We start from the raw sequence: 25,741 nt of genomic DNA on the forward strand, positions 1-25,741 counted from the left end.
GTTTAGACTGAGCCATCCTTAACTTGTCAACAGTTACTTTGAAAACAAACCAGCTCTCCCAAATTGGGGTTTTGCAGGGTAATGAGGTGTGTTTCAGAACAATATTCCATACTTTATATATCTTGGAAACCTTGAGTTAAAACAGAGCTAATGGATTTCTTCTTCCCAGACCTTCTCAGAGCTTTTAGTATGCTAGTGTGCACGTGGCTTGCCTACAAAAGGGTGTTGACTGAACTATTTGCCCAAATTATAATCATTTGAGTATACAGCTTTTTTTTGGAGGGGGGAGGGGCAGAACTGAGCCATACCAAGATCAATCTGGCAAATGCTGTATTTGAAAATGCTTTCTATGTAAATATTCTCTTTGCAATCATTTTTGCTGTTGATTTGCTTAGCAAAGTCTTCATGTCTGGGACAATATCCATTTCTTACTGACTCATCAAAAACCCCCACTCGACACTTTGATGAGAGAGGTTTTATTTGCTGTGTGGCATGTTCAGTGAAAGCGTGGTTTCTAGTTTCTTCACATCCTTGTAATTTTCTGGACTTCAGATGGAGGGAACAATCAGAGGAGGTTGGAATCCTGCCTCTGGCCAAGGAAAAGACCAGAGACTGAGCCAGTTGGGGTCTCTTGTCCAGCCCTCTGCTTGCCTCCCTTTACCTGGGTGTGGGCTGAGTAATTCCAGACAAGCGTAGAATTAATCAGGCTATTTGCGCTGTTGGATGGCATGCTGGGTACATCTCCTTCTGGAAACAGCTCTGCGTGTGCTGTTTGGGTGGTAGGATTCTGGGTCTCCTCTGTCGTTTTATGGCATCAAGTTGCTGCCCAGCCCAGGCTCCTTTACGGCCAGTCTTCAGAAAACCACCAGCTAACACATTTACAACCCTCCTTCCCCGATGTTCCTATAACCTCTCTATGGCCGGGTGGCCAGGCACGGCCAAAGAGGCTCAGGGTAGATATAGGGTCTGTGTCCGGTGTGTGTAACTGGCCTTGAGTGAGGCTGCAGTTGTGTGTTATTTCTATTAGGTCACTGTGGAATTTCTAGCAACAACTAATCTTTCAAAGTGTGTTTATTGGTCACAGGATCATTGGGCCAGCCTCTGCCTTCGTTCTTTTTCACCTAATCTGCATAATAGCTGTATTATCCCCATTTTAGAGAAGAAGAAACAGGGACTCAGAGAAGTCTAGTAACCTGTCTGAGACCACACAGCAAACACGTCATGACCCTGCCCTCCTAAGGCAGCCAGGCTACTGCTCCCAACGTGTCCAAGCCCATGGCTATTGTTGGAGGGATACAGGCTGGCCCCATGGAATGATGGGACAGCTTGACCTTAAACAGCCCATGGAAAGGTGGGTGCATCTGGTTTAGGAACAGGCTGCTAGAAAGGTATCCAGGATGTGGTAGTCTCACCGGAAGGAGCCAGTCAGAATAGCACAGCCTGTGGCCACGCGTGGGGCCTGTTCAGCCTCACAGAGCCTTTGGGAGGCAGCCAGCAGCAGGGCATGAGCTGTGTGCAGGCAAGGCGCTGGCCTGGACGCCGCCCCCACTGAGTAACTTCGTGTTTGGAATGCGTGGGCACATACCGTGCAGCTGCTTCTGGCCGGCGGATATTCTTTTCCAATTTTGAGCCAAGGTGGAGACTGTCTCCTCGTGTCATCCCTGGCATGTCCTGGCAAGACACGAACGATCTCAATAGACAAGCTTTGCAGAGTGTGTCTGACCTGACTCCTGCTGTCCTGGGAGCTGAGCTCTTCAGCCAGCAGCATGCTGTTTGACATGTGTTTCAAGTCCCCCAAGAAAGGGTGCTTGAAATTTAAAATTGAACTGATGTGGCTTTTCTAAATGGAATTGGAAATGAAAGGATATTAAATTGCAGACAACCACACAAAAGACTGGTTTCCACTGACTAAACTGCTTTTTTTTGCTGATAGTAGTTGGAAGTAGGGAGAGTAACAGCATCTCTTCCAGCTCTTTCTCTTTTGTTCCCTTGTTTTGATGATGGGTTATTTCGGGGGAGGCTCTGGCTGGCCTTGCTTTGTGTCACCTTAGGGATAACAAAGAGGATGAAAGAGATCAGGAAAACAGAGAAGGCAGAACAGAACCAGCAGAAACTGTGCTTGAGGAATGAAAATCACCTACATGGCTCCTTGTCGTATGAGACTGTGGCCCAACCTCCCCCAAAGCCACTTAAGAGTAACCCAGTGAAGCTGGTGAGACTGTCTGCCGCGTCCATGGGCCCAGTGACTAGCTTGGTGGCTTATCATCTGGACCCAGCTCCTCCCCTGGCATCCTGATTTCACTTGGAGGGTCCTCCATTGTCCTTCATAAACGTGTTTACTTTATTTTTTTTTATTTTTTGAGACAGAGTTTTACTGTTGCCTAGGCTGGAGTGCAGTGGTGCAATCTCCGCTCACTGCAACATCCACCTCCAGGGCTCAAGTGATTTTTCCTGCCTCAGCCTCCTGAGTGACTGGGACCACAGGCACGCACCACCATGACTGACTGATTTTTGTATTTTTAGTAGAGACAGGGTTTTGCCATGTTGGCCAGGCTGGTCTCAAACTCCTGACCTCAGGTGATCCACCTGCCTCAGCTTCCCAAGGTGCTGGGATTACAGGTGTGAGCCACTGTGCGTGGCTATAAATGTGATATTCTTGAGACTTTCAGTGAAATAAAAATTACCATGGACACCTGTGGTCATTGTCCACTTGCCACCCACCTACCCCCCTTACTGGCTGCAGCAGCCAGCATTTCACATCTCCGTCATCGGACAGCGTAGGTGGGCCCATCAGTCATGGTGTCCTACCCTCTGGTGCCAAGGAGCGGACACATGACCAAGTTAGGGCAAGCAGAGGCTCCCCCTGGAACTGCAAAGTGAAGCCGGATGTCACCCACAGAGACTAACATGGTGAAGCTGCTGTAGGCCCTGCTCTTGAGACCCCAGCACTGTCTGAGTTCTTGCACTTTCTGAGTCCAGTTTCATATCTGCTTTTCCTCCCGTTCTTGGAGCTCCCCTCACATCTCCAGTGGCTTGAAGTTGCCAGAGATGTTTCTGGGCTTGTGACCAAATGACTCCTTTTCTGCTTCTCACTGCTGAGCAGACACATGCGCGCTCACTTTGCCTGCTGAGTCTTGGGACCCGGAAGAGCTCTTGGGAGACGCTCACGGAGCAGCCCCCTCTTGCCGGCCCTGCTGACTCCCTCCAAGCAGGAGGGGAGAAGCCCTGGCTGGGCATCCCTTAATGTGCTTCTGCCCAAATCTGAAACTCCTCTTTCCTCGGGACCCACGACCGTGGCCAGCCTGCCTGGGGAGGGAATCCCAGCTGCAGAAAGTCGGGACAGTATGCGTGTAAACATGTTAATAGAAAGCAGCTTTGAGGGCAAACTAGTTCAGCTTTAGTTACAAACTCTTTCCAAATGTGTTTGACATGAGCCACTGCCAGTGTGCAGCATATGTCAAGCTTTCATCCAATGGTGGCATTTTGTCCCAACGGGTTTTTTTTTTTTCCTGAGCAGTTTGGGGCAGGGGTGGGGAGAGGGAGAGAGAAAAGTAAAAAGAGAGCAGTTTGGTTTCTTCAGGCTGGAGTACAAGGTAGAGATAATGGGATGTGTTGAAGAAAGTAGGAGGGAAAGTTACTTTAGTTACAGCTGTTTGTCCAGCTGTGCTGATTAAGAAACTTGGAGAAAAGCATCTCTGGAATCATGTCCTTCCCATCTTGTATATAGCCTTTGCAGATCTCCTGCGGTTCTGAGAGAGATCTGAACTGCTTACCAGGGCCTTGAGGGCCCCATCTGATTGGGCACCCTCCCTCCCTCTGGCCCTCCTCCTCTTCCCCTCCTCCCCTCCTTTCTCTGCCCCCACCTGCTCTGCTCAGACACCCCCTGCTCGGTTACTTCCCACAGGCCAGGGCTGTCCCCTGGGGCCTTGGCTGTTCCCCTCCTAGGAGCACCCCTCTCCAGCTCCTCATGGAGCCAACCTTCCCATCCTTCAGGCCTCTGATTAAATTCTGCCTTAGACATCTCTCCCCACCCCACTGTGGGAGGTGACGCCCCATGCCCCAGTCTCCTCAATCCCACCGCGTCACTCTGGGGACACATCACCCCAGGGACAACTGCATTCCACTCTTGGTTTTTCCCTCCTTGTCTATTGATCACAATTTAGAGTCGCCTCACTCATTTCTCAGTCATTTGTCAAATGAAGTCCATTTCTGCAGCTAGACTGCGGGGTTGGGGACACATCCGGCTGATCGGTCCTCAGGTAGGAGGTGCTTGGCAACTTTGTCCCGAGTAGGACGTTCACAGCTGTCTGCCGTGGAGGAAGCAAGGGCACCCACCACGTGGATGGAATTGAGGGGAAGGCACCCGCGGCTCCTGCATCGAGCTTCCGTCCTATATTCAATGAGGAAATGACCCTGCAGCAGGCTGGCTGCAGATGCCCCTGCCATCCCGCTTTGCCTGCCTGGAGTTTGATGGACATGTGGTCCTGTCAGGGCTGCAGCAGGTCTGTGGTCTTTGGTAATGCAAAGCGCTGGGGAAACAGTGAGCTTTCCTGTGGGTGCTTTTCTCTGACGCCAACAACCAGGTAAATATTTGGAAACGGCCTTGTTGAGGCTTGTGAGGTGGTTTTCCTCCCTCCCCTGTAGGCCTGCGCCACCCCTCCAACCCCCCGGCCACCTTCAGGCCAGATGGCACCCACAGACCTGTTTGAAGTGGCTGGACGGGGAGCCCTCTGGGCGCTGGGGCCGCTGTGTTTGCAGAGGGTCCTCTTACTGCTGAGCTGGCTGGTGCAGCGGGGAGGCCAACACCCCTGATCCTCATCGAGTTCAGAGGGGAGTCACCGTGGGTGAGGGGCCTGGGGCCTTTTACATGTCCTGGGAGCTGCTGGGCAGGCCGCTCTTCTCCAGGCCACCAGAACTTGGCCCTGCATGTGGCGAATCTTTCCTGAGTCAGCTGAGTGAGGGGGGTTCAGGCAGCCCCCCGGGACGTGGCAGTGGTTGGGGATGGGAGTGGGCTGGTGCGTGCCATGACTCACGCCGGTTCTCCTCAGGCAAGCTGATGGTCAGACGTGCTGACTCAGTGGCCTGAGCTCGTCCAAAAGTGAATCAGAGAATGCAGGGCCTGGGCTCACCCACTGCCCTCTCCTGGAGTCATCTGTCACTCATCCTCATGAAGGAAGCGCCTGGGAGCCTGGAATGCACTTCGCACTGCCCCAGCTCCCCTCTTGTTTCTGTGTTTTTCCATTTTGGATTCTTTCCCCCCACTCCTTCTGTACTGGGCATTTTGTGGTCTCTTCTTTTTCTCCGAGAACTCTGAGGGCTACCATTGCATTTGCTAATGATGCCACAGACGGTGTTGATGTTATGAGGCTTCTATTACTGTATTGATTGTTACCATTTTTAGGGGGACAGGAATCAATATTTCATGAGGGAATGTGAAGCCAGACAGTGAAGTAGAAGCTGGCTTTTATTTTGTGCCAGGCTTTGTCCAGAGGCGGGTGGGGACGTGGCTCCTCAGCTCTTGACTGCAGCTCCTTCTGGCATGGGAAACGCTTCAGTTCCCCAAACTCTCAGAGCTGGAGACCCTGTGTGTTCTCTGGCCCGGATTCAAGAACTTAGTTGATTGTCAAGAAAATTCCTTGGCTATATTTTTCTCTTAATATGGTAATGGCTTTTTTCACTCTGGCACTCTCTTTTCAGGGAATCGGATTAAGACTATTATTTATGGTTCTGAAAAAGCAGTTCCCAAGTTGGTGGGACTGGATTTGTTTAGGAATGTCTCCTGTCCTCTTCATTGAGGGGGGAATACAAATTGGTTCCATTTGACAGTTTATCAAGTGTGTGACAGAGTATTAGAGTCCAGGGTTGGCCAACTACAGCCAGTAGTCCAAAGCTGGCCCTCTATCTGTTGTTGTAAATAAAGTTTTATTGGGACCTGGTCATGTTCACTTATTTAGGTAGAGTCTATGGCTGCTTTCATTCTGCACCAGCAGAGTTAAATAGTTGGGATGAAGACCACATGGCCCATGAAGTCAAAAATATTTGCTTCCTGGCCCTTTATAGGAAAAAATTGCCAGCCCCAGTGGTAGGCAATTTACACCTTGTCCTAGAGGAGCTGAAAGTGGCTGGAGGCAGGAATGCTCATAAGAACCAAGCGAGGTGAAGCACTAGGTAGCTGCGGGGAGCGGAAGAGAAGCTGATTAGCTGATTTTGTTTGCCCTTTCTTTTCCAGAGATTGTGGGGTTTTTTTTTGTTTTTTTTTTTTTTTTTTTTTTTTTTTTTTTTTTTTTTGCAGAGATGAAGCTTTGGTCTTGCCACAATAGCAGAGGGAGGCCTTATTTTTGTCCATTTCTCTATGACATTGGTAGAAAGGAGTTTGTCAGAATTCCAAGCTATTTGGCAATTATCCAATTTTGAGATCCTAATGGATCTTTCAAGGTCTAGTTTGTTCATTCTTTTAGTGATTCCTTATTAATTCCCTGATTTTATACATATGTGTTGAACATCTGTCTTGGCCAAATACTTGTTAAGTGCTGAGGATGCAGCCACAGTGGGCAAAGCCATGAGGCTTAAGATCTAGTGTGGGAAACGGGTGAAGTAAAGTAAATATGGCAATAAGTACAGTGCATGAAGCAAACAGGTGAAGGGGTAGAAGGCCTCGGGCTGCAAAGATAGTAGATAGTGTAAGCAGGGAATCTTATCTGAGGGGTGACATCTAAGCTGAGATGGAAAGGACAGTGAGAGCCAGCCAAGGAAACAAGCTGGGTGACAAGAGTTGCAGGTGGAGTTGCTTAATTTCCCATTTCTGCTCAGCAGCAGAACCTAGATCTTGGACTAATTGCAAACTGTCATTTCCTTGTGAGTTTATTAGAACCCTCCAGAACAAGTTTCTGGTTAGCTAGTTTCTCTGTGTGTTGCTCATTTCTTGTTGGTTCTGGTTCTTTGGGGTTCCTACTCATACTCCGGAAAGCTCCAATGTCTTAAGTAGTCAGTCTCCCAAGAGTCTGAAAGCACAAAGATTCACAATGATACGATCACCTCTCAGTCATAGCAGCATCGATGCAGTTCCGTAGCTGGTTTCCTAAAGCCATCCAGACCTCTTTCTGTGGCAAGAGAGAAATAAGACCTTCTGGTGAACTGAGGACTAATTATCCTAATAAACATGTGAATTAATAGTTCCTTTGGTTAAACAAAGCACCAGAATCTGATAATGGGAACATGTGACTCACGGTATTTCCCTCTTTGCTTTATCTACCAGGCAGCTCACGAAACCACTGGCCTTCCCTGTGTTCCCATTTTATGTCATAAATATATGTTTAATTAACTTATTATAAAAGGCCCTTTGTCATGGACCATATCAAATTATTCTTATATAGAAGAGGTTATACATGTTTTAAACATTTTAAAATAAATCTGAAAAGAATACTACATCCTGGGCAACTTCCCCGCATATGGGGCTCAAAGAAGCTCTATGTGGTTATGGGTAAGGCAGAGTCAGAGTGCCTTCAGTGTAGTTCAGCAGATGCTGAGAGGCTGCTGTGTGCTGGACTCTGATCCCACTAAATAGAGTAGGGCTGAGCCCCTGCCCACCATGACAGCCTGGAGATACAAGCTGTTCCCTTTGCCTCCCTGAGCCCTGAGCTTTATAGCCTATAGACAGCTGAAAAGCAGGCTGCATCGGTTACCCCGTCAGTTACCCAGACCCAAATGCCAGGCCTTGGCTAACCCCAGTTATTACCTAATTTCAAGATCCTAATGTATCTTTTAAGACCTGGCTTGTTCATTCTTTCATTTATTTACTTATTCATTGATTTTGTAAATATTTATGGAGCATCTGCCGTGCTACATGCTGTTGTAGCAGCATCAGCCACCCTGAAGTTGGTGGATGAAAGGGGACAGATCAAAGGGGCTAATGTATGGAGGAGACACAAGTTAGACTTGACCAAGACAATCTTATTCCTCCTCTGGATGCCACGAATATATACAGTCATTAGCTGTTGGGCCCCCATGAAGACTGTTGACATTTTGTGGTTTAAACACTGAAGAGTAAGGGAATGTTGGAAATGGCAAACATCTGATATAGTGTAAAGAAGACTAAATATTTTGGTGGTGTTCATAAACACTGAGGAGGAAAGTCATTTCATTTTGTTCATTTGTGTGCTCTCTCTCTCTCTCTCTGTTATGGCACATTATCCTCTGTTCTCCTTCTCCTTTTCTTTTTCCTTTTTTCTCCCTTCATCTCCCCACTTCTCTGATCTCTCCCACCTGAACCGCTTCTACCCTGCTGCCCTCCCATCCATCCTACCTCCTCTGCTTCCCTCCCTAGACAGTAGTAATCACATGTCAGTTGGAGAAACATGATGGCGACTTGGTCACACCGTTCTTCTCAGTCTGTATATGTTGGTGATCTCCGTGCCCATCTGGCAGATCCCTCCTTCCCTGGCTCTTCTGCTCACCACAACCACCCTTGACTTTGTAATCGCTGATAACCTTCACCTTCTCTAATCTGAATCCCAAGCTTCTCAGTCCTGGCCCACCACCTCCCCTCCTCATCCACTCCGAACCCTGAACGGAAGCTGAATGGAACCCTGAACGGAAGGGTTCTGAAGCTGTTGAGAACCCTGAACGGAAGCTGAAATATCAATGGGTCATTGCTTTTCACAGTCCTCTGTGAAAGATTACTGGCCAAGCCAGCATCTGGAGAATTCCTGGTCTACCGCCTCCCTGTCTGGAGAAGCTGGAAGAGCCAGCTGCATAGGGCATGTGACCCATGTACTCACAGGCCCTGTGCCCTGAGCTCACTGTTTTAATTTTATCTTTGAATTTGTATTTTTGTGAATAAAGTCCTATGAGCCAATGGAGCATGCTCAGAGAACTTGGGGATTTAGTTCAGGCTGGATTCCTCCTACTGCCTCCCCAATCCCTGGTCCCCTGAGACCTCCAGCCCCACCTGACCTTCCCTTCCCTGTTTCTATGCAGTGATCATTGCTACCCTCCATCCCTGGAAGGGGTATAGGCACAGGGCAGTTCTAGGTTCCAACTTGGGCACCGCATAACATCTTAGTGGTGCAGGGTTCAGGCTGATGATGCCATGGTGGTTCTGTGGGCTACTGGGCAGGGTCAAGCCACTCTCACCCTGTACCAGGTACCTAATGCACCCTGACACAGAAGTGGCAGTGTCCTTGGGGTCATCCATTATCCATGTGTTGGAGGAGTGGGCCCTTACGGAAGATGCTTGGCTCAACTTCCCCACCCCTAGCCAGGGCACGATCCGAGGTCCAGGGGTTGGTGGGCACGAGGCCAAGTCGTGAGGCCTCCAGTGTCTGCACTCACTGTCCCGTAAATAACCACAACAATAACTAGCAAACCAAAACCAGTGTGATAGGTTGAGAGAGACAGAATGTGGAAGAAGGGAAAAAGCTTTATATTTTAGTACCTTTAACAGTGCTTTCTGTATGCTTTATGAACAAGGAGCCTGCATTTGCATTTTGCACTGGGCTCTGCTAATTTTGTTGCTGGTCCTGCTCCCTAGTAGCCCGAGTCAGCAAATCTTTGGTTCATCTGAGTCCACAGTGCACTGACCCGCCCTTTTTCACAGTTCCTCCCCTGCCCATGTGCTCACTTCCCTCCTTACCCAGCTTGGCTCACTCTCTCAAGCAAGTCTTTGGATGCTGACATCCCCCCTAAACAACCCTTCTGCGGCCTGGTTTGATTGTCCTTAGGAGGCGTGCAAGTTCTATGGCACTGCTTCTTGCTGGGTATAGAGGATGTGCTATTTTGTCCATTGCATATTTTTTAAAGAAAATGAAAGGTTAGCATAACTGTTTCCAGAAGGCACATTGAATCACTCAGTTGAGTCCCAGCCAGTTGCTGCAGCGTTAGCCTTTGAAGCAAACTTGAACCAACACAGGACCAGCCTGGAAGTCCCAGCCTCCGGAAACGATGCAGTGGATTCTGCAGATTCAGCAACAAAAATATTTTTGTAACTCAGGAACACTTCGTAATTTTCAAAGGCGAGAAAGAAGTAATTGACTTGGCTTATTAGGTTGAAAAAGAGTTGCCAATTTTTTCTTTGGTTTTGTTGTTATTGTTTTTTGTTTTTTTTCTTTTCTCCAAGCTTCAGGGAATGAGATTAAATGAGCACTGAAGTGCTACTAGGCAGAACCTGAATGGAAGGAAGCTGAAATACTGATGGGTCATTGCTTTTCACAGTCCTCTATGAAAGATTACTGGCCAAGCCAGCATCTGGAGAATTCTAGGAATCCCCCCTCCTCTTGCAGCGGTATAAGTTTGCGGGAATCATCTCACCCCACTGGGGAGTTGTATGAAAAAAGGGATTTATTAGGGACCCTGTTGCCTGTTTGGATCTTACCAATTTAACTATTGTCTGCTAATGGATGTTTTGGAAAGCAACCAGGTTTTCTGTAAAGAACAGCTAATTGTCAGAGCTGAGATGACCATGGGAGATCACTGGGCTCAACTCCTAATTTTAGAGGTGGTAAAACCGCAACCCAGAGAAGCTGATCAAGTGGGCCAAGGTCGTAGACTGAGTTCATACAGGACCAAGACCCAGCCCTGATGTCCTGCTATCTGGGACAGTGTTCTCCCAGCACACGTGGAACCTGAGGGGGTAATATGTGTGTGTGTGTGTGTGTGTGTGTGTGTGTGTGTGTGTGTGTGTGTATGTACATGTACTCATATACACATAGGTGTTTTGCCTAGGTTTTCACTTCTGCCCCACCTTGGTTGATCTTGGAGAATGAGCCCGAGGCGCAGGTGCGCTGTCAGCCTGGGGGCTTCACTCAGCACAGGCCCAACTTTTCTGCTCTGGGGGAGTTCCAGCAGTTATGGTTCATCTGTGGTTCAGTTATGGAACCCACACCACACGTAGCGCCCCCAAAGCCGAGGCTGCATGCACAGACCTCCCCTCCCTTCTCGTGGTGGCCCCCTGCTTGGATTCTTCCTAAACTTCTCCTTTGCCCTGCTCTGTGTTATACCCACTCTGGTCCCCTGTCCCTGTGGAGTGATCCAGGGCACAAGGACAGCTGTTTCACTGCTGGCCGCTGTGTACCCCGAGCATCTGGGAGGTGGGGAGCGGGCTGGGGAGAAGAACACCTGGAGCGGAGGTTGGGATCAGGGAGGGCCGCAGTCCCGGTACCACCACCACCTGCTGTGAGACCTGCAGTCTCCTCATCAGCAGAACAGCTGTGAAGCCATCCTGCCCGTCCACAGGGTGGTGGGTTGTGAAGGCTGCATATCTGGCAGAGCTGGAGAAGCTCTGGGGAGATGCTGGACATGCACACTAGGAGTGGTTTCCCTGCCTTGCCCAGACTCTGCTCCCATCACCTGAACCTCCCTGTCACCACCACGGAACTGCTGTGACCATTGCTTTCTTCTTAAGCAGATTAACAGACATCTCCTGCCCCACCCCGCCAAACAAACAAATGAATAAACAAAAAACGTGCTTGAAGGAGTATGAACTTATACAGTCTTTTCTAAACACTGTTAAGTGCTGGTATTGGGATCTTCTTTTAAAATGAACCATATTCCCCAGGCTTTGGATGACACTCATGGTTGCCCACCCTCCAACTTCCTTCCCTGCTGGCAGAACCCTGGGTTTGTTTTCGTTCCACCCCCGACCCCACTGCATTCCTGACTCAGGCAAATCTGCAGGGTCCAGTGCAGTCAGAGGGCCACGTTCCCTCCTCCAACGGGTGCTGAGGTCGCTGCTTGATTGGATGCTGCTGATGACCTGCGAGGAGGAGGGCGCCAGGGCGCTTTTGGGACTTTGCTCTTCTGAAGAGATGCTTCCACAGCACGGTCGCAGTCACGTCTTGATGTGATGTCTGGAATGGTGGTGGCCGTCTTGTGGCTGTGAGAACAGGCTGAGGTTGATTGGATGGAAGGAAGGAAGGATCCTTGTTCTTGACACTGTCTGTGAGCCTTCAGGTTATCGCCCTGGCACCACCCAGCCCTTGGAGTAGACACCTGTCTACTCTACATACTCCATTTGGAGTTGGGTTTTTTGGTCACTTGCAGTTGAAAGCACCCTAACTGATATACACAAACTATTTTTAGTGCGGGTCTGTGTTTGGCCCTTATGGAAGACTTTGGGCTGAGCTGCCCATGGTGAGGGAGACGGACTTCGTGTCTTCTTACCACTCTGTGTCCTGGTGGCTTGTATGTGTCTCTGCCCATGAGGCAAAAGCCTAAAGGGCAAGGGCGGATTTTCTTAATCGGATGTTCCTTGCACCAAGCACATAGGAGACACTCAACGAATGGTTGTTGAGAGAGTTCTCTTTCACGGAGGTGGTGTTTTGTGAAACGATGCTGCCAGGCCTGCTTGTTATTTGTCTGTTGGTTGTAATCTGCATGAATGCAAAGAGCCATCTTTAATCATGCTGTGGACCAGCCTCTTCCAAGGTATTAGCATGACTCCCACGACCTGCTCAGCATCCTGCCTATGGCTAGGACTTTGTAATTTACATAGATACGCTGGGGAGACAGGGAGCCCATGACCAGGACTCTGACACCCTCACTGGAGCTGTTTCTACATCTACCCTGGGTGGCTGTCTAGGACATTAGGCGATTCGTGTCTTCCTAAAGTCCCTCTGTTGAGAGACTTCTGGCTCTGTTGAGAGGACACTATTTAGCATTGTGAGTCCCTGCAGGCTGGGGGCCAGTGGGCATTTTCCTTCTAGATGTCCCCTCTCTTCTTCTGGCCTCCCAGGCTTCCTGCTCCTGAGACTGTGAGAACTGGCCTGTGCTGGGCTCACTGCAGAAAGACCGTCGTCTCCAAAGGTCTTGTGCCAAACTTGAGCTACAAGCTCTTTAGCCGGGCCTGAGGTCTCCGCCTGGGCTCTGGGAGAGCAGCAGTGGCTGTTTCTGCCCCCTCACTGCTGTCATGCCCACACTTCACTTGCATTTTCTTCGCCCCCCAGCCGTGTGAGAATCTGGTATGAGGAGTGGGACTCACGTGCCCTCTTTCTTCTCCTCTTCCCCTTGGCCTTTTCATCTGTCAGTGGAGGACAGATGTTTGCCCCGTTTACTTCTAGGCTCACTGTGGGGCTCCAGGGAGATGGTGAAGTGGCCAAGGAGAGGAGCTGCCACCTTCAAGACGGCCTGTGGCCAGTGCTGCTTTAAAGGGAGACTCAGAGATGCTTTGCTGTGGGTGGCGCGGGAACCAGCATGGGGACAGCAGTGCAGAGGCCTTGGACTCAGAGTGCGTGGGCCCCACGGGGCTTCACGGCGCCTGTGGCTGTGCACTTCCAGCCTTATCTGTGCTGCATCTCCTCCACATTCCCCTGTGGAGCTGATGTCTAGACAGCTATGGAATTAAATGCTCAATTACCGAGTAGGAATTTGGCCAGCGGAGGTATAGCTGTGGAGCAGACAGACTCGAGGTGAGGCTCACAGCTGAGAACGGGCCCCACCTGGCTCTGGAATGAGCTGAGGGGCCCCATGCTCCTGCAGCCAGTGGCTCCTGTGGGGAGTTGGGGCAGTGACCCCCAAAAGGCAGTTTGACCTCATGGAGAGCCATAAATCTGGCCTGGTCAACATCTCTGCAACACATCATTCCATTGCAAAGATTTCTGCCTGTGATTGGAATTCTGGGTGAACGTGTACTGGGCATGTGGGTCTGAGAGCTGGGAAGCCTGTTCTCTTGTTTAGCCAGGCTGCCCATGGGCTGTGAGGAGTGCCCCCATCTCTGAGCCTCGGTTTCCACATCTTTAAAATGGGGGGAAAATACAGCTCAACTCCTAAGGGTGCCGTGAAAGTACTTTGTCACCTGCCAGGCAAAGGCTCATTCCTTTCACAGAAATGCAAGGTTTACAATGTGAGACCCCTCCCTACTTCGCCGCATGTGTCCGCTTGCTTTTTTCTGTCTTAGGGTTGCCCTACATGAGCTAGGAAATGTCTGAGTGAATAAAAACGTAAACGAGATGATCGCTGGTGGTGCCCATTGGTGCAGCCTTTGCCTAAATGGCCACTACATAGCCACATTTTCTCGTCTGTGTTCAGGTGAGGACTGGTTCCTGGGGAGACTCCCTGGGTTCACATTATGGGTGTCTATCTTGTTGAAGCCCATATGGTCACCCAAGTGTGACTGAACCATGGGGTGCTCTGGGCCCCATTTTTGGCAGCAGGCAGCATCCCCTGGAGGCCTGGCCCTCCCCAGGAGCATGGAGAGCAGCGCCCATGGACAAGCAGTCTGCAGCCTCCATCTCCTCCTCCCTGCCCGGGGGGCTCCCCCGCCCCAGCCTCGCAGCTTCTCCAAAAGTGTTTGTCTCCTTGCCGCATCCTCTGGGCCTGAGCTCAGATGGTGGAAAAGAAGAGCTGGAAGGAGAGTTGCCTTTCGGTCTGTCTGCCTTCTGAGGTCTCCTGAGACATACAGGCTGGGCCTGCCTCCCTTTCTAGGAGGCGCCGATGGGTGGTAAGGATAGGGGATAAGTGAGATGTGAATGAGGATCACCACAGCAAGCCCTGACTCATAACTTTTTGATGGGTTTTCAATGTGTGGTGAAGCAGGCGCCTGCTGGGCCCCCTTCCTGAGTTGAGCTTCCTTCCTCCTCCTGTCTGTCTCCTTAGGCAGCCAGGCTACCCTGCTCCAGCAACCTGTGCCACCCCGTCCCTTTACCTGTCCCAAGCCCAGCCCCGAAGTCCTCAAAGGCCTGGCCTTCCAGCCAGTCCAGGGCCTGAAGGGATGGCAGTGTCCCTGGTGGACCTCCCCCAGCATGGCGTAGCGCACATCCCAGCCCTGCCTCCTGCCCCGCCTGCACGCCATGAATGCTGAAGTCATGACTGGCAGGGGCTGCTGGCCCGGGCCCAGAGTAAACAGGCTGCGCTGAGCTTGCTGGTGTGCTGCTGGATGCTGATGAGCTTGAGGAGTGTGGGAAGTGAGTGTGGGGCCGAGTAGGGATGCTGCAGGCCTGCATCTCCCCCCAGCTGCCCTGCACGCTCCAGCCTCAGGCAACCCCACAGGGAAAGGGTCACCCACTGTCAGGGCAGACCTTTACCATGGCTGGGTGACATGGGCTGGCTGTGGGAAGGTGGTTGGTGGTTCCCCCTGTTGGATTTGCACAGGCCCAGATGCTCACAGCAAAACTAACACCTAGATGATGCTTATAGGAGCCAGCGGGTAATCAAAGAGCTGTTCAGATCTTCATTTGCTTCGTTCTCACAGTGGACCATTGAGGTAGCTGTATGTTAGTCCCATTTTCCAGATGGGAAAACTGAGGACCTGAGTGGTCGTCAGCTCAGGCCCCTATCTAAATCACACAGCCTGGCCCCAGGTCTATGCTCTTGACCATGGACAGTGCTCTCCTGGTCCTCTTGGTATCTGTGATCTGAGGGACCTTCCTCCTCCTCAGTCTTGTATAGTCAGTTTTAGGTCTTAGACTCTTTCTTCACATCCCTTTCTCCTTTCGGGAGCTCTCTCACCCAGCACCTTCCTTATCTAGTATGTGTTGGGGGATATTTGTGGCATGATGTGGCGCTGTGTAGTGGATGAGAGAGTCTGTTTTTCCGGTTTCAGCCCCAGGTTTCAATCCCTGCTCTGTCTCAAGTCACCCAGACTCTTGGAGGCTCAGTTTCCTCATCTGTTAAATGGGCATGGTGGTCACCTCACCTCATCAGCTGGTGTCTGCTCCATCCCTGGTGGAGGAGATGGCTCAAGTAACCCCTTGGTTCCACCTGCCCCACCCCACTGGTCCCCTGGCTCTTTCTTTTTTGAGATAGACAAACGTGAGGCTCTGGATTTGCAGTTCCCACGAGGGCTGGGGTGGCTGTCTGCTTTCTGGGTCTGGTCCATGTTTTCCAGGGCAGCTGCTCGTTCTAAGTGAACAAAGGCTGAAGGAACTCAGGAGGTTTGCTCGGCTCCGAGGATGGCAGAGAGGGAAGGGGTGCCGATGCCTTCCCTGATAGAGCTGGGGAGGCCCTTCTGTGGTTCCCCCCAGCTCCTTGGCTTGGGTGATCCTGGAGCTGACTTCTGTTCCATTTTGTTGTGCAGAGTTGTTTGGGGCTCCTGGCTCTGCCTGGCCTTTGTGGGCCACTGGAGATCAGGGCTTCTGGAGTTGGCCAATTAGCCCGCCCAGACCAGGGAGCACAGGTGTCTGATGGAGGGCCTTTTCAGGAGAGGAGAGATGGCCCGCCTGTTGGGTCTTGCTGTCTTGGGTCCTGGAGGCCTTGCTGTCCCCATGCTCCATCCATGCCCTTGACCAATGTGGCCCTGTACTCAGCATAGGCATGCACCTGAGTCAGTGCAATTCCCTGTCCACAGAGCACCCCAAATATTCCAGGCCTCAGGATGGGTGTGCACATGATGAGCCGGGCAGGTTTCACCACCTGTAGCTTGGGATCCTTCCCGGGGCTTGGTTCTCGAAGGCTGCCCCAGGCAGTCACACCCCAAACCCTAAATTCATGTTGTCTTCCTCTGTCTCTTGGCCTCAAGGTTTCAGAGTGAGTCTGTGCTGATAGCTTCAAGATGTGATGAGACCCCGACTTGGCCTCCAGTTCCCTCCCCACGGTTTCCTTGGCGTGTGTGCGGCTTCAGTGGTCACTGGCTCCCACACAGCTTGTAATGTGTGGATTACGGGTGGGAGGGAAGTCCGGTCCTGCCTGCAGCAAAGGGATGTTAGTCGTGAGCTCAGTTCCCCACCGGGCCTGGTGTTTCCAAATGGCCCGGCACTGTCCCTGCTTGGTTTTCCATGATATCTGTGCCTTTACCCATTTGGTTAAATTAAACAAATTCAGCAATGCCAGCCATTGTGGTTTCAGGGTAAGTTGCCTGTCCTGCTGCTTGGCCGCTCCTCAGAGCTGCGGCCGGGAGAGTTCGTGGTCGCCATCGGAAGCCCGTTTTCCCTTCAAAACACAGTCACCACCGGGATCGTGAGCACCACCCAGCGAGGCGGCAAAGAGCTGGGGCTCCGGAACTCAGACATGGACTACATCCAGACCGACGCCATCATCAACGTGAGCCTCTGTCCCTCTGCGGGTGGGGCTTGGGGCAGGGTTTTGCCAGAGGACAGGAGTCAGCATCGGTCTCTGACTTCCTTGTAGTCTGGGTGAAAGGATGGAACTAGACCAAGCCATGTGGATCCTAGTGCCAGCAGCACGACAGGGGTCACACGGCGGGGACAGTGACCACTGGAGCAGGTGGACAGCCAGCCTCCTCCCAGGAGGAAGAAGTTGTGTTGGGTGCTTTAGGGTGATTGCAGTTGGCTTCTGGGCTTCAGAGAGAAAATCTCCCCATTTACGGCACCTCTAAAACTTTCTGAAAATTGTTAAGGTCATTTTTTTCCAGCAAAATATTAGGTTAATGGGAATGAATCTCAGAGAAGAATCATGCCCCACACTGTAGACACCATGCTCAGGAGACGGCCAGGCAGGGACATAGATTGGACCACGTTATGACACAATTTGTAACCTTTCCATTTCTGTTTAATTGCAGTATGGAAACTCGGGAGGCCCGTTAGTAAACCTGGTAACGTATTTTAAACGTTATGTCGTTTGTTTTTATTTATGTACACACTGTTTTTGTTTTGTTTTGTTTTTTGATGCAGGGGGTCTTTTCAAACATAAGCTTGCCAAAGCGTGTTATCAAGTTTCTTTAAAATGAGCTCTGTGAATGTACTGCATGCTTGCAAATGACCCTATGGATCTTTTCTGGAAAGAGTAAGGCAGGCTGGAGGTGAGGGTTGGAAATGTTATGCCAGAGAGCACACTTGTGTCTCAGAGTTACAGGTAAACACAGTGAAATTCAGGGCCAATGCAGGAGTAAGGTGAAGGTCACCAAAAGTGCTGGCCGGTCACTGAAAGAGCCTCCTCCAAATTAAATCTCCTGGGCTGCTGAAGGAGCTGGCTGGGCTCATACACACTTTCTCTTGGCCAGGAATCCTCCCTTAAGGCCTGGCTGGAATGAGGAGGAGTTACCCACCCACAAAGATATCATTTAAGTCTACCCTTAAATACTTGAGCAGAAAAAGTGAAGCCTTAGAACATAGACCATCAGCGCTAGAGGGCAGCTCCGGGGCCGTTCATAGAGGGCAGCTCCGGGGCCATTTGTAGGGGCCGTCTTTAGTAAGGCCTTGGCATCAGGTACTGACATCCCAGCACTCGTGGGAAGTGCGCACGGGGCGATGTATATCCGCTTGGCAGCTTTCCCTTCCCAGCAGAGGGGCAGCTGTGCTCCCAGCTCTGCCCTCCGCCTCCCCCGCAGCACCCTGGGGATGGAGTGGAGACGGCTTTGCGGGTAATGAAGCATGACAGCCCTAAGCTCTAGGGTTGTTCCCCCTCAAGTCAGCAGAGTCATCTTAAGATCATTAGAAATGAGAGAAGCAGGAAGGTGTAGGCAGCCACCTAGAGGACTCTGAGCCTTTGGAAACGTATTCCTTGTGAAACAGGAGCAAATAATATCGCGCATTTTGAAACTATCTGTGCTTACCGCGAGGTGAGCACCCAGTGGCGACCTGGAGTGTGTGCGATTCTTCCACAGCTGCGCGTGGCCTACGCTGCCTGGGTGTCCTGATGCCTCTCTCCCTGCTCCCCCGGGGATCCCCTCCGTGCAGCTCCCCGCTTCAATCTCTGAAATAGCTCAGTGACTTCTTTCATGCACATTCTCTTTGGGGGTGTACCTGCCGGTAAGCCTTCACGATTCAGCAAGCCGTGTCCTTCTTGCCTTTCAGGACGGTGAAGTGATTGGAATTAACACTTTGAAAGTGACAGCTGGAATCTCCTTTGCAATCCCATCTGATAAGATTAAAAAGTTTCTCACCGAGTCCCATGACCGACAGGCCAAAGGTAGGCAAGGCCCACATAGCCCCGGGGACTCCGGAGATTCGGCCTGAAGCTCAACTGCCCTTTGGGAATTGGGGAAGGGAAAAGTGGCAGCCCCTAAGACTAGCCAAGCCGTCTCCGATCCAGAAGTGAACAGGAATGCACATTACTAAATCCCTGGTAGAAGGTCACAGACATTGCGCCATTTTTGTCCTCCGATCATGACAATGTCACTTGAGTCAGTCTAATATGTACCAGACACGATCCTAGGTGATTTCTGTCCATTATTTCACTTTATTTATGTATGTTACTTAATTCTTTTGCCCTATCAGTTAGGAATTACTAGTCCCATTTTGCTGATGAGAAAACAGGTTCAGGGAGATCATTCTACAAACATTTATTGCCTAAGTCAAGCAGGGAGCTTGGCAGTAGACTGCCCAACTGGAGCCTGGGGCTCCGCTGAGGCCTTTGCCGGTGTGATGTTTATGTTCTGTCGGGGGATGGGAAGGCTGACAGTAAATAATCAGACACATTAGATACTATTAGTGCTCCCAAGAAAACAGATCAGGGTGGCTGGCAAGGGAGTGACTGGACAGGCAGTTGGTAGAGATGGTGTGGCCAGGAAATGCCTCCCAAACTGAGGTCTGAGTGAGGAGGAGCCAGCAGGTAGGGATGTGGGGGGAACACTCCAGAAGGAAAGACAGAGGACTCAGCATAGCTGAGTGAGCACAAGGCCCCTGGAGTGGCCTGGGGGCCGGAGCACAGTGACAGCATGGAGGTCTCTGGGGTGGAAAGCTCGCCAAGGCCAAGCAAGCAGGCTCACAGCAGGCCATGGTGAGGGGCCTGGGTTGCATCCTAACCGCATTTAAGAACAGGGAAGTTCATGATCTGATTGATGTCACTGAAAGGACACTCTGATGGTTGGGGGGAGTCTGCTGGAGGAGTTGCTGGAAGTTGGGGACCGGAGAAGGAGCTCTCCCAGTCATCTGGATGAGACACGCTGGGGGCTCAGACAAGGGTGGTGGCAGTGGAGGTGGGACAGAGGGGTCACATTCCAGGTATACATGGGGGTAGCGCAAGCCTGGGGAAGGGCCAGCTGTCAGGATGAGGCCATGAGGAATTGAGGATCATGCCCAGGTATCTGACCATTAACTGAACGATGAGACTTTCCTGAGGTCCCCCAGAGGGGAGGGGTCCAAACCAGGATTCGAGCCGCAACCTCCGTGTGCCCTTCTGTGGCCCTTCCTGCAACCTGGGGGATTGGGCCCCCAGCCCCTGGTGTCCCCAGCATACCCACCAACTGGGCTGACCTTCTGCCGTCCCTTTGTTGTCTCACCAGGAAAAGCCATCACCAAGAAGAAGTATATTGGTATCCGAATGATGTCACTCACGTCCAGGTGGGCAAACAGGATGCGTGTGTGTGTCTTAAATTTTAATAAACCTGAACTTCAGAAGGTGCTCACGGGCACCCCTGAAAGAGAAAGCTTATGCAGCCTTAAGACATCTCAGTTTCTGCTTATAATGAAGTAGCATCAGGAAAGAGGACAGGTCATCAGCCGTGGCCCCTTTGTTTGGTTTTATCCTGTGTTTCTGCATTCTGAGCTGGTTTTCTTCATTGGCGGCTGGCCCTCCAGTGTAGAAGGTTCTGCCCTCCTCTTTGAAGGCAGGCCTGAGCAGTGCGTGTGTGGTGGGGCTGTTGATTCATTCTGGCTCATGTCTTCCTTACCCCATATTCTGTTGAAACCCACATTCCAGGAGGGCCCCAAGCCCCTCCCACAGCTCTAGGCACTCTGCTTTCATTGCTCTGCTCTGCGGCAGCTCGTGGGCCGTGGCTGCAGGAATGCCAGGGCAGGCCCAGTGCAGGGAAGTGAATGACTGATGTGCTTGTTTTCCCCGAGCTGGTGGAACTGCGGCCTGTGGTTGGCAGGCTCACGGCATCCTGGTATTTTAACCTGGATGAAAAATTCTGGTGTAATCTCGTGAGTCCTGGTAGTATAGACTCAACTGGCATGGCTAAAACTGTCAGAGGTAAAGTAGGAAAAGACTAAAATATACTAACAGGTAGATTAATGTGTTCATTCCTATGATGAATTAATGATTCACTCACTGTGAAAGTATTAATTTTTTTGATACACATTATGAATGATGGTCCCTTTCTTCGCACTCCAGAAGATGGAGCCACTTGTCAAGGTTAAAGTGTCTCCTCAGTTGTTTGCCTTTGGAACTAGAAGGTGGAGGGAAAGATGGTAGGCCCTTGGCGCCCAGCTCCCTGGGTTCCTGTTCCAGCTCTGATACTTCCTGCCTTGTGACCTTGGGAACGATATGACCCCTGAGTGCCTCAGTTTCCTCCTCTTCAGGATGGGGATGACAGCGCAGGTGCTTCTGGTGTGTGGCCAGGCTCAGATCAGGGAGCGGTAGCGGTGATCACCAGCCACAGTGATGCCAGCCACTATGTATCACATGTACTAGGCCGGGTGCTTTACTGGGGTGACCTCATCTGATCCTCACAACTCGTGTTGTAGGGTACTGTTATTATCCCCGTTTCGCAGGTGAGGAAATGAAGGCACAGAGAGGTTAAGCAACTGTCTGGGGTCACGCAGCTAGCAAATAGCAGAGCTAGGGCTACAAACCAGGCCAACCACTATACTTTACGGACTCCTTAGTAATAGCTACTGTTAATTAAGAAATAATAACAATGATGATGGCTGCGCATTGCTGGCTCACACCTGTAATCCCAGCACTTTGGGAGGCTGAGGCGGGCAGATCAGTTGAGGCCAGGAGTTGGAGATCAGCCTGGCCAATTTGTGAAACCCTGTCTCTACTAAAAATATGAAAAATTTAGCTGGGCTTGGTGGCAGGCACCTGTAATCTCAGCTACTCAGGTGGCTGAGGCAGGAGAATTGCTTGAACCCAGGAAATAGAGGTTGCAGTGAACTGAGATCGTGCCATTGCACTCCAGCCTGGGTGATAGAGCAAGACTCTGTCTCAAAAAAAAAAAAAAAAAAAAAAAAAAGAAAAGAAATAATAATAATGATGAAAGCACTTTCCTTGCTGTTACCAAGTAAATCTTTGACTCTGGTAGAGAGGCAATTTAAAAATAGGATCAGAACTCCTGGAGGAATTTTACATTAGACCCAGGGAGAAGAAGGGAACTGGTGAGAGCTTGAGTTTTGCCTGGGGAAGGACTGGTGTCTCTTCACACTAACACGGGTGCTTTTTCTCTGGAGCAGCAAAGCCAAAGAGCTGAAGGACCGGCACCGGGACTTCCCAGACGTGATCTCAGGAGCGTATATCATTGAAGTAATTCCTGATACCCCAGCAGAAGCGTGAGTTAGAGTCATTTTCCCTTATTTTCCCTTTTCCTAATATTCTTGTTGCTCCTGTAGGGGTAGCAGGAAGAGGGAGCGCTGTTCCTTTTCTACTGGCTCAGATGACGGTGTTGATCCTTGACAGATGTGGTCGGACGTTGCTGGTCATTCCTGCTGGCCAGGCCTTCTGACCTGGCTCGGCTTGGGACTCATCCATAGGAGGGTGCCTTCTGTCTTCAAAAGTCCTTGCTCCACTAGGACCCTCCAGATGGACAGAGCAATAGCAGACTCATAATGAGTCTCTGGCTGGCCAGAGAGAGGGTTTCAGGAACAGTGTCCCCAAGCCCTCATGTGGTGGTCCTGTTCTAGGCTTCGGGACCCTTCTCCTCCTGGAGTCTTCCAGATTGTCTCTGACAGTTAGGCCCATACCTGTCAACACCTCCAGAAAAATAACCCAAGTGATATCAAAGTAACATGACAAGAAGTAGCTCAACCATCCATCAGGGTTTGTTACCTGTATTGGAATATCCAGAAAAAAGTGCTAGACCAGGGGCCAGCAATTGTGCCCTGGGGCTGGATCTGGCCCACTGCCTGCTTTTATATGGAGCTGTGGACTAAGAATAATTTTTGCATTTTATTTCTATTTTTACTTATTTTTTAAATTTTTTATTTTCATAGGTTTTTGGGGAACAGGTTGTATTTGGTTACATGAATAAGTTCTTTGGTGGTGATTTGTGAGATTTTGGTGCACCCATCACCCAAGCAGTATACACTGAACCCAATTTGTAGTCTTTTATCCCTCACCCCTGTCCCAGCCTTTCCCATTGAGTCCCCAGAGTCCATTGTATAATTCTTATGCCTTTGTATCCTCATAGTTTAGCTCCCACTTATGAGTGAGAACATTTAAATAGTTGAAAAAATCCTGAAATAAGAATAGCATTTTGTGACTTGTTATATTTGTATGCAATTCAAATTTCAGCGTCCACTGAAATTTGGTTTATGACATCTTTGGTGGCTTTTGTGCTGGAGCAGCCGAGTTGAGTAGCTTCAACAGAGACCATATATACGGCAAAGCCTAAAATATTTCCTATGGACCTCTTTACAGAAAAAGTTTGCAGACCCTTATGCTGGCCCATATGAAGGACCATGACAGCGTTTTGACGCTGACCTATATAAGAGCTACAGTTACAGTGGCAACCACACAAAGGAAGTGCCTCTTAACAGAAGCATTCTGCCCACCCTTGTAGGAACTGCATTCTGAGTTGCAATACCCTTTATAAGCAAGTTGGCCATGGTCACGCTACATGGCAGATAGTACCTGGTACATCCTTCCCCACTTTGGGGTCAATCTTGACCTTTGATCTCCTTGGGGTCATAAGGCCATACAAGTGTTAGTAGGCATTTCTAGAGTGGACATAATGGGTGAGTTAGCCTAAAAATCTCAAAAGGAGCCCAGCATCATGGCACCTGCTTGTAATCCCAGCTATTCAGGAGGCTGAAGCAGAAGGATCCCTTGAGCCCAGGAGTTCAAGACTAGCTTGGGCAACAAATGAGACCCCATCTCAAAGAAAAAAAAAAAGGTGGGGGAAGAACATTATAATAATAATAATAATAATAAAAACCTTGATAAGTATCCAGTCTACCGATGGTTTATTTTTTATTTTATTATTATTTTTTTTTGAGATGGAATCTCACTCTGTTGCCCAGGCTGGAGTGCAGTGGCAAAATCTTGGCTTACTGCAACCTCCACCTCCTGGGTTCAAGTGAATCTCTTGCCTCAGCCTCTGAGTAGCTGGGATTACAGGTGCCCACCACCAAACCTGGCTCTTTTGTTTTGTAATTTTAGTAGAACCAGGGCTTTGCCATGTTGGCCAGGCTGGTCTTGAACTCCTGACCTCAGGTCATCCACCTGCCTCAGCCTCCCAAAGTGCTAGGATTACAGGCATGAGCCACTGTGCCTGGCCCACTGATGGTTTGAATTATTCTAAGTTCACCACCATCCAATCCTGTTTGCTCTCGGCTTTTAGGTTCTAAACTGTGCCTCTGTCCATGTAAAGTCAGATCAGGAGGAATGGAAACATGAAACATTGCTATTGTGTTTCCCTTTGTGTTGCAGTGGTGGTCTCAAGGAAAACGACGTCATAATCAGTATCAATGGACAGTCGGTGGTCTCCGCCAATGACGTCAGCGATGTCATTAAAAGGGAAAGCACCCTGAACATGGTGGTCCGTAGGGGTAACGAAGACATCATGATCACAGTGATTCCCGAAGAAATTGACCCATAGGCAGAGGCATGAGCTGGACTTCATGTTTCCCTCAAAGACTCTCCCGTGGATGACGGATGAGGACTCTGGGCTGCTGGAATAGGACACTCAAGACTTTTGACCGCCATTTTGTTTGTTCAGTGGAGACTCCCTGGCCAACAGAATCCTTCTTGATAGTTTGCAGGCAAAACAAATGTAATGCTGCAGATCCGCAGGCAGAAGCTCTGCCCTTCTGTATCCTATGTATGCAGTGTGCTTTTTCTTGCCAGCTTGGGCCATTCTTGCTTAGACAGCCAGCATTTGTCTCCTCCTTTAACTGAGTCATCATCTTAGACCAACTAATGCAGTCGATACAATGCGTAGATAGAAGAAGCCCCACGGGAGCCGGGATGGGACGGGGCGCGTTTGTGCTTTTCTCCAAGTCAGCACCCAAAGGTCAATGCACAGAGACCCCGGGTGGGTGAACACTGGCTTCTGAAATGGCCAGAGTTGACTCTTTTAGGAATCTCTTTGGAACTGGGAGCACGATGACTCTGAGTTTGAGCTATTAAAGTACTTCTTACACATTGCTTTCTGCAGTGCTTATTTTCCTTTCCCAAGAGCAGCTTGTTGCAGTCTTTTTGGAATGATTCATGATTCTAATGTCAGTGGGCTCCTCATTAGACTGCATTGTCCATGCAGGTTTGAGCTCTTAGTCTTATGAGTTATTTCAAAATCATCCCATGGGATTTACCGGGGTTATGAACAACTCTGCTCGGACACCCTGGCTTTATGAAGCAGGACTTGAGGACAGTTGCACTTGCATCCGGAGCTTGTCAAACGAAAGACAGTCTGTTGACATCATACAGCATGCAATTAGTCAACAAAGATTTTCTGGGCCTCTGCTCTGTGCCAGGCATTTTAAGTGTGTGGTCAGTGAGAGCAGGAAAGACACAGGCTGTCCCTCCCTAGAGCTTCAGTTCAGAAGCCAAGTCTCTTTCTGAAAGGGAGACAGCTCAGGAGACCAGGATGCAACCCCAGAATGGGCCCAGAATGCACAAGGCTGCAGCTGACCTCATTTGTCCTAGGTTGTGAAATAAGAACTAGGCCTTGAGCCTTGGTGAGTTTAGAGGAGGACTCCCCTTGACATGCCCTCAAACAGATGCAACCAAAAGCAGCTGTAGGCACCTTTATCTCCATGAAAGCTTTCCAAAAGTGTGGAAAGCTGACCCAAGAGGACTTGCACAACTTTAGCTTGGAAGTTTGCACAGACCTATGTCCCTGTGGGGAGCACACACCAGAGAGGATGCTGTTTATGCCAAGAGTAGCAGGTCAAAGCTTTCCAACTGTCAGCAGTCAAAACGAGGGCCTTGGACCGGATGGAGGTTCAGTTCCCCCGATTGAGAGCTGAATCCTTCC

General features: G+C 50.2%; 1 protein-coding gene across 1 annotated transcript in view; it reads left to right on the forward strand.

The window, feature by feature from the left end:
• Positions 1-24,912, forward strand: part of HTRA1 (HtrA serine peptidase 1) — a 52,665-nt gene extending 27,753 nt beyond the window's left edge. The window contains 6 exon segments of the mRNA NM_001258176.1: positions 16,774-16,968; positions 17,447-17,479; positions 18,681-18,795; positions 20,111-20,168; positions 22,002-22,097; positions 24,196-24,912. Of these exon segments, the coding sequence (NP_001245105.1) occupies positions 16,774-16,968; positions 17,447-17,479; positions 18,681-18,795; positions 20,111-20,168; positions 22,002-22,097; positions 24,196-24,364 (666 nt within the window). The 3' untranslated portion in view covers positions 24,365-24,912.
• Positions 24,913-25,741: the final 829 nt, after the last annotated feature.

This window comes from Macaca mulatta, chromosome 9, assembly GCF_049350105.2.
Source record: "Macaca mulatta isolate MMU2019108-1 chromosome 9, T2T-MMU8v2.0, whole genome shotgun sequence".
Taxonomy (NCBI): domain Eukaryota; kingdom Metazoa; phylum Chordata; class Mammalia; order Primates; family Cercopithecidae; genus Macaca; species Macaca mulatta.